At 32.3% G+C, this 13,867-nt stretch overlaps 1 protein-coding gene across 1 annotated transcript; it reads left to right on the top strand.

The window, feature by feature from the left end:
- The first annotated feature begins 81 nt into the window (after nt 1-81).
- Nucleotides 82-12,611, top strand: LOC133197052 (uncharacterized). The gene is made up of 4 exons (XM_061332891.1): nt 82-222; nt 7,897-8,112; nt 11,456-11,541; nt 12,528-12,611. Exons 1-4 carry the CDS (start codon nt 82-84, stop codon nt 12,529-12,531), a joined length of 447 nt encoding a protein of 148 aa, XP_061188875.1. The 3' UTR covers nt 12,532-12,611.
- The last annotated feature ends 1,256 nt before the right edge of the window (nt 12,612-13,867 follow it).

Genomic DNA, 13,867 nt, shown 5'->3' with positions numbered 1-13,867 from the left:
AAGATACAAAATAACATTCACTCTATGTTTTGGCCATCTCAGAGTCCCAATTTAAACATTACAGAGAACGTTTGGCTCAGAATGAAAAGAAAACTGAAAAATGGCGACATAATTATCACCTCCAAAAATGAACTGGAGACGGCCATTCGACAGGAGTGTAAAAATATCCCGGTTGACTACATTCAGAGTCTTTACAAGCCAATCCCCCGAAGAATACAAAGAGTATTACGATCAAAAGGCTATATAACAAAATATTAAGGTAAGAAAACTCATTGTTTATTTTTTTTCCAAGTTTTCTTTACTTAGCGAATTGCACAATAGCTGCAGCCATTTAGAACTTGGACAATCACTAATAGCACAATTAATACTGTAGTTTGTATATCCACACGTATCGAACAATTCTTTTCTCTGTTTCTACATTTGAATACAGATTACTGACTTGAAACTCTGTAATTCATATCGCTATTCAATCTTTTTTATCCATGTCAATTATATATTTGGCTTTCCCGATCCATGTGTTATTGTTCACTGCATCTGTCACAGTTGAAGCTCGTTTTTCTAAGACTGCACAGATTTCCATTGATTTTATCCATCTGGACCTTATGGAAAATGTTATCTCCAACCATACAACTACAAAGATCATGGAGAGAAACTACACGTATGTTATCAACTTAAGGAGGTTGGATCCTGCCATCAAAAGTAATGAGCATTTTTTATCAAGTATATTTCTAGAATTTATACACATAGCTTTATTAAAAATCAAAACAAAAAATGGGGATCAATGCACTTCTTTTGGCGCTACAGAGCATTTAGTTTGACCTTTTTGCAATGTAAATACGTCTTACACATAAATTAATTTTTAAAGTTTTTCCTCCAATATTTTTTGTTCAAATAAATTATGGGAACAAAAACAGTCTTATTTCGTCTTAAATAGACACATAAAAATTTGTGACAACGAAGAAATTTTCAAATTACTCCGCATGTTCAATTATTTGACCCTTTTGCACTCAAACATTTTCATTTTTCTGGCATTAAAAATTTAACAAGCAAAATAATCATTTAAAAGTAATGACATTTTACTGAATTTAAGAAGAATGGTTAAAAGTATCGTATATATTCACACTGCATGAAAAGTTGCGTTTAATATAATTTAATAAATTTGTTTACTTAATTAAATTTCTTGTTTTGAATTTAATTTATGTATAACGTTACATTATATATAAAATATATTGTGATATAATTTACTACATTTTTCAAATAAGTATAATCAGATTTAATGCAAAAAACATCGAGAATAATATAGTTTAATAGAAGAAATTATACGTTTCGTTTAAGAAAATCGACATGTAAAAGTAAATCCGCTCATATTTTAAGTTTAAGTATGTTTTTGGTATTTTATATATGTGATAAATATTTTTTTTTATTTTATACAGAATAAATATTGTTTACATATTTATTATCGCAAAAAGACAAAAACATTTACATTAAAGCATCCTATATATATCGCTTTTGTTTGGCTTTATATTAACTCTGAAATAATTTAATATTGACAATGTATATTATTAGTAAGAGAGTACTAGATCTAGATTTGTCGAAAAAAAAATGTATTATGAAACTGGATCAAATTGTTCTGTTTACTTTGATGCTGTTTATTCTAAAACCTACGCGATCCCGTTTGGTAGCCAAAATTGTCCAGTTTCAAAGGATCATCTCTCTTTCTCTCTCTCTTTCTCTCTCAGCCTTTACTTAACGCATTGCATAAAATATTAATTCAATCAGATCTTTGAACGTACAAAAATTAATTTGAGAATGACGCAAGACTTACTACTTATTCAAGTATTCTGGCGATAGACCACTGTCATCAAAAATATTGGTAGAACATACTTTAAAAACAGGTGCCCCAACCCTGAAATTTTAACAATTTTATTATGAACCAAATGAATAAAGATATTTGAATTTTTTATATAACGTTTGATTCAGAAGAATATCATGAGAGAGAGAGAGAGAGAGAGATTTAATTCGAAAGAGATTTTACTTTATAATGAGATCGCTGCTGTATTTGCAAATATTAAATTTTGTAAAAATTGGACTGTGCTACACTCTTAATAATCATAGATTGTTATTTACTATTGTATTTATCTATAAATGCTCATATATTTAAAATTCTTATAGACGACTTAAATCTAATTTACTTAACATATCTAATTAAATATTAGGAAAAAAAATCATCAATATGTCATGATCATTTACACCTCAGACTCAGTTTTTTTTTTATAATAGAGTTATCTGCCCTTCCAAAAAATTTAAATCAAAATCTTTTTTTAATTTTCTTTCCTTTTAAAGTTTGAGAAATAATAATAATAAAACTAGATGAGATCTCGTTGCGAGCAACGAGTGGGTCTTCCGTCCGATTTTTGATAAGATGAGATAAGAATTTGACTGAGATTTTCGATCAAATATAATGATATAAATAAATTGTTAAGACGAACAATTTTGCTTTAATACCGTAATGTTTAACAAAATATTGATCATTAAAGGGTTATAGATTAAAGACCTTCGGCCCTTCTTGGCCCCTAATGTGAGAGGTCAGCCCCTTTTTCTTGATATCATCTTAAAGCTCTCATGATTTTGAACACTTTTTGTTCAACAACTATTCAGAAATTCATTTTTGTTTTGAGGATATATGCAAAAGAAATATTAAGGGCCGGCCCTTCAAGTCCTAAATGGAGATGTCTAGCAAAAATTGAAAGAATGCATATTGTTCAGAATTTTATTTTGAACGTCTTTTGTTCAATACTGTTTATCAAAATATTCTTCCTTTTCGAGATATATTGCGCCAAAGATTATGCAATCTGGCCCCCTAAAGACCCCTTATTGCGTAACATATGATATCAACATCATGTTATTTAGAAAAGGTGTATGAAGATGAACTATTTCGCTTCAGTAATATATTACAAAATATTGATCATTAAAGAGTTATTGATTGTTTACTTTTGGCCCCTCTCGGCCCTTTATTTAAAGGGTCAGACCCTTTTCAATGATATATCACCTTAAAGCTCTCATGATTTTGAACACTTTTTGTTCAACAACTATTCAAAAATTCTTTTTCGTTTCCAAAATATATGCAAAGGATATATTTAGGGGCCGGTCCTTCAACTCCTTAATGGGGACGTTAAGCAAAAAATGAAAGGTTGCATATTGTTTAGAACATTATTTTGAACATCTTTTGTTCAGTATTGCTTATCAAAATATTTCATAGTTTTAAGATATAAAGCGTCAAAGATTTGGCATTCTGGCCCCTTATGGCCCCTAATTATGTAACATATGATGTGAATATCATAATATATCTAGTTGTAAATTGTTGAGATAAACATTTTTGCTTCAGTAATGCATTACAAAATATTGATCGTTAAAGAGTAATTGTTCAAAGACTTTCGGTCCCTCTCAGCCCCTATTTTGAGGGTCCAGCCCCTTTTTCTTCATATCACTTTAAAGCTCTCATAATTTTGAACACTTTTTATTCAACAACTAGTCAGAAATTCTTTTTCGTTTCTGAGATATTTTCAAAGGAAGTATTTAGGGGCCAGTCCTTCAACTCCTTTATGGGGACGTTTAACAAAAAATGAAAGGTTGCATATTGTTTATAACATTATTTTGAACATCTTTCGTTCAATATTGCTTATCAAAATATTTCATACTTTTAAGATATAAAGCGTCAAAGATTTAGCATTCTGGCCCCTTATGGCCCCTAATTATGTAACATTTGATGTGAATATCATAATTTATAGTTGTAAAGTGTTGAGATAAATATTTTGCTTCAGTAATGCATTACAAAATATTGATCGTTAAAGAGTAATTGATCAAAGACTTTTGGCCCCTCTCAGCCCCTATTTTGAGGGTCCAGCCCCTTTTTCTTCACATCATTTTAAAACTCTCATGATTTTGAACATTTTTTGTTCAATAATTAGTCAGAAATTCTTTTTCGTTTCTGAGATATTTGCAAAAGAAGAACTTAGGGGCCGGTCCTTCAACTCCTTAATGGGGACGTTTAGCAAAAAATGAAAGGTTGCATATTGTTTAGAACATTATTTTGAACATCTTTTGTTCAATATTGCTTATCAAAATATTTCATAGTTTTAAGATATAAAGCGTCAAAGATTTGGCATTCTGGCCCCTTATGGCCCCTAATTATGTAACATTTGATGTAAATATCATAATATATAGTTGTAAAGTGTGGAGATAAACATTTTTGCTTCAGTAATGCATTACAAAATATTGATCGTTAAAGAGTAATTGATCAAAGACTTTCGGCCCCTCTCAGCCCCTATTTTGAGGGTCCAGCCCCTTTTTTATCACATCATTTTAAAGCTCACATGATTTTGAACACTTTTTGTTCAATAATTAGTCAGAAATTCTTTTTCGTTTCTGAGATATTTGCAAAAGAAGTATTTAGGGGCCGATCCTTCAACTCCTTAATGGGGACGTTTAGCAAAAAATGAAAGGTTGCATATTGTTTAGAACATTATTGTGAACATCTTTTGTTCAATATTGCTTATCAAAATATTTCATAGTTTTAAGATATAAAGCGTCAAAGATTTGGCATTCTGGCCCCTTATGGCCCCTAATTATGTAACATATGACATAAATATTATAATAAATAGTTGTAAATTGTTAAGATAAACATTTTTGCTTCAGTAATGTATACCAAAATATTGATCGTTAAAGAGTTATTGATTTAATACTTTTGGCCCCTCTCGGCCCCTAATATGATGAGTCAGCCCTTTTTTCTTGATATCATATTAAAGATCTTGTCATTCTGCACAAATATTGTTCAGTACGTCTTAACAAAATAATTATACTTTAAAAGATATGATACAAAATGTCTCAAAAATTCACTCATGTTTCGTGTCCTAAATTTTGACCCCTACCGAGCTTTCATACTAGGCACTTCCGGAAAATATCCAAACCCAGGTGCAAAATGGCAACATGTCCTCTATCATCACTGAAAATTTCAGCGCTCTGGCTTAAGCCGTTTTTGAGTTCCATCGCAGACAAGGAGGTCCTCTAAATTTTGATAAAAGGGCGATAACTTCCGACCGGAAGTTAATATCCCTTAACGGAATTGCCGGAATTAACTTCAGATGTCAACGCATCTACCATGAAAATTTGAATGAAATTGAACAAGCCATCTCCGAGAAATCGTCTGCACAAAATTTGTAAGAAGAAAAAAGAATAAAAATAATAACTAGATGAGATCTCGTTGCGAGCAACGAGTGGGTCTTCCGTCCGATTTTTGGTAAGATGAGAAAAGAATTTGATTGAGATTTTCATTCAAATATAATGATATAAATAATTTCTTACGAAAAACAATTTCCCCTCAGTAATGTGTAACAAAATATTGATCAAAAAGAGTTATAGATTAAAGACTTTCAGCCCCTCTCGATCCGTATTTTGAGGGACAGCCCCTTTTTCTTGATATCACCTTAAAGCTCTCATGATTTTGAACAATTTTCGTTCAACAACTGTTCAGAAATTCTTTTTCGTTTCGGAGTTATTTGCAAAAGAAATATTTAGGGTCGTCCCTTCAATTCCCTAACGGGGACGTTTAGCAAAAATTGAAAGGTTGCACATTGTTAAGAACATTATTTTAAACATCTTTTCAATATTGCTTATCAAAATATTTCCCACTTTCGAGATATAAAGAATCAAAGATTTAGCATTCTGGCCCCTTATGGCCCCTAATTACGAAACAAATGAAGTAAATATCATAATATATAGATGTGAATTATGAAGATAAACATTTTTGCTTCAGTATTGTATTACAAAATATTGATCGTTGAAGAGTTATAGATTAAAGACTTTCGGCCCCTTTCGGTCCATAGTTTGAGGGGCCAGCCCCTTTTCCTTGATATCACCTTAAAGCTCTCATGATTTTAAACACTTTTTGTTCAACAACTATTCAGAAATTCTTTTCCATTTCCGAGATACTGCAAAAGAAATATTTAGTGGCCAGCCCTTCAACTCCTTAAGGGAGACGTTTTTGAAAAATTGAAAGGTTGCATCTTGTATAAAACATTATTTTGGACAACTTTTGTTCAATATTGGTTATCAAAATATTTCCCACTTTTGAGATATAAAGCGTCAAAGATTTAGCATTCTGGCCCCTTATGGCCCCTAATTATGTAACATATGATGTAAATATCAAAATATATAGTTATAAATTGTTGAGATAAACATTTTTGCTTCAGTAATGCATTACAAAATATTGATCATTAAAGAATTATTGTTCAAAGACTTTCGGCCCCTCTCAGCCCCTATTTTGAGGGTCCAGCCCCTTTTTCTTCATATCACTTTAAAGCTCTCATGATTTTGAACAATTTTTGTTCACCAACTAGTCAGAAATTCTTTTTCGTTTCTGAGATATTTGCAAAAGAAGTATTTAGGGGCCGGCCCTTCAACTCCTTAATGGGGATGTTTAGCAAAAAATGAAAGGTTGCATCTTGTATAAAACATTATTTTGGACAACTTTTGTTCAATATTGGTTATCAAAATATTTCCCACTTTTGAGATATAAAGCGTCAAAGATTTAGCATTCTGGCCCCTTATGGCCCCTAATTATGTAACATATGATGTAAATATCAAAATATATAGTTATAAATTGTTGAGATAAACATTTTTGCTTCAGTAATGCATTACAAAATATTGATCGTTAAAGAGTTATTGTTCAAAGACTTTCGGCCCCTCTCAGCCCCTATTTTGAGGGTCCAGCTCCTTTTTCTTCATATCACTTTAAGGCTCTCATGATTTTGAACAATTTTTGTTCACCAACTAGTCAGAAATTCTTTTTCGTTTCTGAGATATTTGCAAAAGAAGTGTTTAGGGGCCGGCCCTTCAACTCCTTAATGGGGACTTCTAGCAAAAAACGAAAGGTTGCATATTGTTTAGAACATTATTTTGAACATCTTTTGTTCAGTATTTCTTATCAAAATATTTCCCACTTTTGAGATATAAAGCGTCAAAGATTTAGCATTCTGGCCCCTTATGGCCCCTAATTATGTAACATATGATGTGAATATCATAATATATAGTTGTAAATTGCTGGGATAAACATTTTTGCTTCAGTAATGGATTACAAAATATTGATTGTTAAAGAGTTATTAATTAAAGACCTTCGGCCCCTCTTGGCCCCTAATGTGATGAGTCAGCCCTTTTTCCTTGATATCATATAAAAGATCTTGTAATTCTACACAATTTCTGTTCAATATGTTTTAACAAAATACTCAGAGTTAAAAAGATATCGTAAGAAATGTCTCTAAAATTCACTCATGATTTGTTTCCTAAATTTCGACCCCTACCGAGCTTCCATACTAGGCACTTCCGGAAAATTTGAAAACCCAGGTGATCAATGGCAACATGTCCTCTATCATCGCTGAAAATTTCAGCACTCTAGCTTTAATCGTTTTTGAGTTCCACTGCAGACAAGGAGGTCCTCTGAATTTTGATTAAAGGGCGATAACTTCCTACCGGAAGTGAAATTCAAAAAAATGAGAAAAACGTATAAGGTTCAGACAAAGATACATCTTCTCTGAAATTTTCAAGTAAATCGATCGAGCCAACTCCGAGAAATCTTCTGCACAAAAATTGTAAAGAAAAAAAAATAATAATAATAATAATAAAAGTGAAAAAGAAACAATAGAATAATAGAAGGGTCTTCCGTTGGAGACGGAAGACCCTAATAATAAAAGTGAAAAAGAAACCGAAGAATAATAGAAGGGTCTTCCGCTGAAGACGGAAGACCCTAAAAAATCAAATAGGCCTATCTAATATAAAATGATTTTTCCCTCTACGCGCACGCTATACATAATTATAAATTAGCCAATCAAAATCAGGCAGTAGCATCGCGAATATTCCGAGCCCGCCAAACAGCACCAAACATGTCGGACAGGCCAAGTATCGGAAATTAGTGAGGAGGATGGATCCTTATCATGCTCATGGAATAGTTTCGATTCACCAGAACCATCGGATTCATACATCGATGAAATTATTGGGGAAAATGCAAGACATTTGAGAAAGGGAAGAAAAGGGCACCTCAACATGCTCAAGGTCAAGCAGGTAAACATACTGTTTAAGAAAAAAAAGATGGCGAAAAAGTCATTATTTACATGTACATCAACACTAGCTGCAAAATCTAGCTCGCTGGTCTGAAACAATTGGGATGGACGACCAGTCTCCGGTCTGTCAATATATATTTTTTCGGAGAGCTACAGTTCTGCAGCTACATCAACACTAAAAAATGTGCAACATGACCATGATGACCTTCAATATCTATAGATGACTCGTATATGTATGAACGTCATACTATGTTATATCCAACGTAGCATATTGGGGCAATTTGAGACGAAAAATAAAATATTTTTAGCCGTATAACTATTCAATATGGTATGTCATAATAATCCTTTGGCTAAAACCTTCATAAAAATGACTGACATGTAAAAATGAGCATAATATGTCCGACGGTGAAACCGTTAGGGCGAGCGCAGTTCATTTTCTAAAACTCAACACATCTCAAATGTCGTTTTACATTGCTTATTACACTTTTATCGTGCGTTTACTGAGTATCGTACATAATTTTTTCGGTAAACCGTTATTGACGTACATATTCTCTAACGTTGCAGACTCCCAATGCATTGGGATCGAAATTCCTAACTTCTCGGATATTTCCGACAAAATTGGAAATACACGAGTCGTTGAAGTGACAAAAATATGACGTCACATACAAAGTCGTGTTTACCAGGGATGCAAGCGATAGTTTTGTGGGTAATTACGGCACATGGAAATTGAATTACTTCGTTATTTATTAATTTTATCAAGTAAGTTGTTGCTATGCTTATGCCACCATGTTGCTATGCACCGCAAAGGATTATTGGAGTATGGAATATTTTCACATGGGACGATAAAAATTTCTTTGAACAATGTGCAGATTTCAACCCGAATTTCCTCCGTTCGTACACGTTGTCTATGGAGCTCGCTACGTGAGCGGCGCTTTGCGCCGCCTCGCTGCGCTCGCTATTAACGCACATTTGGAGGAAAAGCGCATGGAATAGTGCATAAACACTCACTGATAAAGGAAAAAGTATTCGCTGATTTCACACAAAATATGATAGATACAATAGATCAAGTGTAATTGTTATTTAATATTTTTTTATCGCATTCTTGAACTTGACTGTACTAATTTCTCGGCATTTGATATTTTGTAGTTTTTCTGCATGTAGAAAATGACATCACAATCGCATTTGTTTACTAACAGCTCACAGTTTCCCGAAAGTGAAGGAGTAAGGGGGTTTTATAGAGATACACAAATGTACTGTATTACTCAAATAGAATTAATGTGCAAAAGTTTTATTTCATTATTTCTATAGCTGAAATTAAAAGAATGCTAGAATTCATTACCAAACAAAACATTTTTTATAGGCCAAATAATTATACCCTGGCTAGGTCCCTTCAGAATGAGAGGGCAGTATAATACCGTTTTTGTCTGTCTGTCTGTGCATGCATGTTTTTGTCCATAACAAATTTCCGTCACAGTTCTCAGCAACTGCTAATTGCAGATGCTTGAAATTCTAATTCCTATATACAGCAAAACTCAAATTTAACAAACATAGATACAGATAGCGAACTTTTATTCATGTCCAGCAAAGTCCTTATATAAACCTATAGAAAATCGCTGTATGTAACGAACATGGCTATATATAACAAATTTATGGCTATAACGAAGTAATTTTAAGATATTTTAATGCCTTTTTTTTCATTTAAGTATAACAAATATTTTTCATTACAAATTTCATTAAATATACATAAGGTCTTAAGATCATGATGAGGAGTTCGATGAAGATGCAGATGACACTACATTAGCATTGTTAACTCAGAAATTTAATGGATCCTTTAATGATATTGTTCATGTTGACAATAAATTTGAGTTGTGGACACCCGAGTCATCAATAAATACTCCATATGTTTGTGAGTCACAATGTATGTAAATCATATATATTTGCCACAATTAAAAAAAATAGTTCTGGAAATAAAATCTTTATTTCATCGGTTCAATTTTTAATTTGTTACAGATGTATCTGGTAGCATGGATATGATTATGAAGCTAAAGGATGAATATATATGGCAGGTTTCATTATTTTCTGACATTTCAAATGCATTGGTTAGATAATATTTAAATGTTCAAATCTAAATATTATACACTAAATTCTTTAATTGTGCATCTAAGGAAGTGAAAAGGTTGTATTGACAACTGAGGGTGATATCGATTATATAACATACAATAGTTTGAAGTACTGTTAGCTGACTGTTTTATAACAAATTCGGTATAGGATTTCTTATGAATTCACTATATTAAACATATAATGAATTAAGATTATAGCGAAGATCTTTCTTTGGTCCCTTGAAATTTGCTATGAAGGAGTTTTGCAGAATTGCTGTAATTGCAACATATGTATTATTAGTTACATAGTTTTGTAGTGACAGGGTACGGGATGATACCTGGTTAGTAAATTTCATACCTGGCGAGGCGAAGCCGAGCCAGGTATGAAATTTACTAACCAGGTATCATCCCGTACCCTGTCACTACAAAACTATGTAACGAATTTACCCCACCGATAAAACATTTATATATTGTCTATGGTTTGTAAAATTGTTATCCTCACTATATATATGTTTCATCATCACTCATGCAATGCCTATTATGACGTCATGTTGTGTTACGTAATGTTGTTTTGCGAGTGTTAACGTACTGACAGTTTTGAAGACTTTCAGTAAAGGGAGAAAAAGGTTCAATCTCGTTACTTACATTAGTTAACTGTTAAATTGTCAAAAGACACTCGGCAAACCTCTTGAACTCGAGTTGTTCGAACGTTACAAAAGAACGATAACTCCGTATCGACCATGTATTGAATTCAAGCGACTAGGTATAAGTAATACACCCCCTTCACGTGACAGACTTCAACCAATCGTAAGCCAGGATTTCATCGAAAAATCAACAGAGGTGGGGTAAATATGTTATTCCCATATACATTGTAATAATGTATACTGTATACAAGTATCGTAACTAACTCTGGAATACATTACTGGGATTCATTTTTGTTTAAATGTTATGTCAACTTCTTGTCAAATGATCATGATGATAGCACAGTTATTTTTAACTGACTTGTGTATTCACATCAAAAGGGGGGGTTGGGGGGTTGGTTGGTTATATCACTATTGAGCATTCATGATTGGCTCACAGATTTCTTGTTTTGTTAAAGCTACAATTATAATAAAGCAACATGTATTATGATAAAGCTAAATGATGTACTATCATTGTGTCTAGCTTCAAATGATTTCATTTAAAGGCATAATCAGGATGTTTTATTTGTAATTGATATGTTAATCTGTGAATGTATACTTTCAGACTGCTGCGCATGATGGATATCCCCATGACAATTCACAAAAGCTTGAATGGAAACTGAAATCTGATGGTGGAAACCAAACGTTGAAGTAAGAAAAAAATTAATAACGTACTTTTAAGCTCACAAGAGCTGAAAGCTTAAGCGAGTTTTCCTGATCACATTTTGTCGTCTTCCATCTGTCTTTCTATCTAATCATAAAAAAAAACTAGTAACATTTTCAAGGGGAGATGATTTAAATTTAATGAAAATGTCTTTCTATCTAACCATAAAAAAAACTAGTAACATTTTCAAGGGGAGATGATTCAAATTTAATGAAAATGTATTGGCAATTTAAAAGAAAATCTTGAACCATTTATCCAGAAAAATTGAAACTTATGTTGAAGCATCCTCAATTAAAGTAGCTTTTAGTTTGTTCAAATCATCGTACCTTATTGTTTTCCATGATATGTGATTAAATATCTGTACATGTGTGTCAGACATAGTTGAACAGGATATCAGATGACCAAACTCTACTTGGCACCTTAAATATTGTGTATTGATATGAATACATATCATATGAAAATTGTACTATGACATGCTGATCACCCGAAAGTAGGGTGGGGCTACACTAAATCATATATTCTTGTTCCTTGCAATTGTCAGATCTTAAAAACACTACTTGTGTGGCATTTCAAGTGTTATAAAGATCTAGACATATGACCCCATGAGGTGCTCCTGACCCCCCCCCCCACCCTTTTTTTTGTTTTGGTCAAAGTTATGGCCATGGTTGCTCAGGTGAGTGATGTGGCCTTTGGATCCTTTGTTGGTTTGAAGTATTTATTAAATTTTTACTGAAAGACAAGAGAAAATAAACAATCTACCAACAATTAAGCTATGATAGAGGTAGCCATCTAGTGGATAAGAAATGTTGATATAGAACATGCATATACCATTACTTGGTAATTTATTTTTGGATCACATTCAATTTCAAATGCTGGAATGATTATGTTAAAGGTAAAAGTATTAGTTTATGGATTATGTAGAATATTTTCTGTGGAATAAAATTTATAATACTGTTCTTTAAATGGAATTCAGGTAATTTGATATGATGAGATCATGTGTTGCAGACCTTCATCAGATGGAAACAAAGAAATGACTGAACATGTATGCCAGTACGTCGTAGGCATCTATCTAGCTTGCTGAGCATTTGTTAAAGGTCAGTATAAAGCATATCTTTAATCTAGAATAAAAAATGTAAAGTTTATGTAATAATATTTAAATGTATGTTAAACATACTTTATTATTATATAGTCTATTTAAAGTCCTTACATAATCTATACAAGCGCAAACAGTTCATAACACTACATAATCACCGGATTTGAGGCCTTATTTACCGGAGGGTCAGTGCGCATGCAGCGGCATTGTGACATCACAATCAACACCTCAAACAACATTGTAAATAATGGTTGCAACGGCCGCAGCCAGCTGTGTATCTGAGCAGGAAAAATTTTTATACATTAAACCTATCACAGGATTATATGGACATATTCCACATAGCGTAACTTGGAAAGGAAAACACGGAAGTTACAAATTGTAATCTGAACATTTTTTTCCTATTTTCAATGACAGAAGTTCTTAAATGAAAATGGTGTCGTCATGCAGCCTTCAATATCTCATTTATTCAAATCTGGACTATATAACAAAACAATAATTATGGACTCTTATGGTGTTGAATATACATGTAGTTTTTTAATCACCAGAAAATATCAATATTGACCTCGGCTTCGTCTCGGTCAATATTGATATTTTTCTGGTGAGTGGTGAATAACAAACCACATTCAACACCAAAAGAGTCCATAATTGTATAATATTTAATACATCTGGTGAATGATGGTATCATTTATATAAAAATACTTTAATTTAATCATGTAATTTTTTATTTGATTTGCAAGTCAAAAATTCAAACATTGCTCATATGATGATAGTGGAAGAAAAGAATTGTTAACTTCTGAAAGAGATCAACCAAGTGCAAAATTCAAAAAGACTTAGACACAGAGCTCAAAATTTTTTATAATTATATTTTTTCATTGTTAATGTCTAGAATTAAATAAATGCAAATGTTAATTTGCTCACAGTCAATAAAGGGTATATGTTACTCTAGCTGTGGGTTTACTTTACAACCTTGGATATTTGATATATGTGTGATTGTAATCTCAAGTTTTGAAAAAGAATCTTGATAATCATTTATTAAATAATGTATCTTACTAAAGATTTCAGACATTCTTAACTTTTGCTAATTTTTGCTGCAATGTCATATTTTCGGTGCAATACACATATACTTTCAATCCATACAAGACGAAGAAACGCCGATTGGAAAAGCTGATTCCATTAAAGCAAAGAATGGTGATGTACCAAAGAAAGTGGCGTTCTGATGA

Source organism: Saccostrea echinata, unplaced genomic scaffold, assembly GCF_033153115.1.
Source record: "Saccostrea echinata isolate AGI-Se365-2 ecotype Australia unplaced genomic scaffold, CSIRO_AGI_Sech_v1 ptg000030l, whole genome shotgun sequence".
Taxonomy (NCBI): Eukaryota; Metazoa; Mollusca; class Bivalvia; order Ostreida; family Ostreidae; genus Saccostrea; species Saccostrea echinata.
This window is presented reverse-complemented; position numbering and strand designations above follow the sequence as displayed.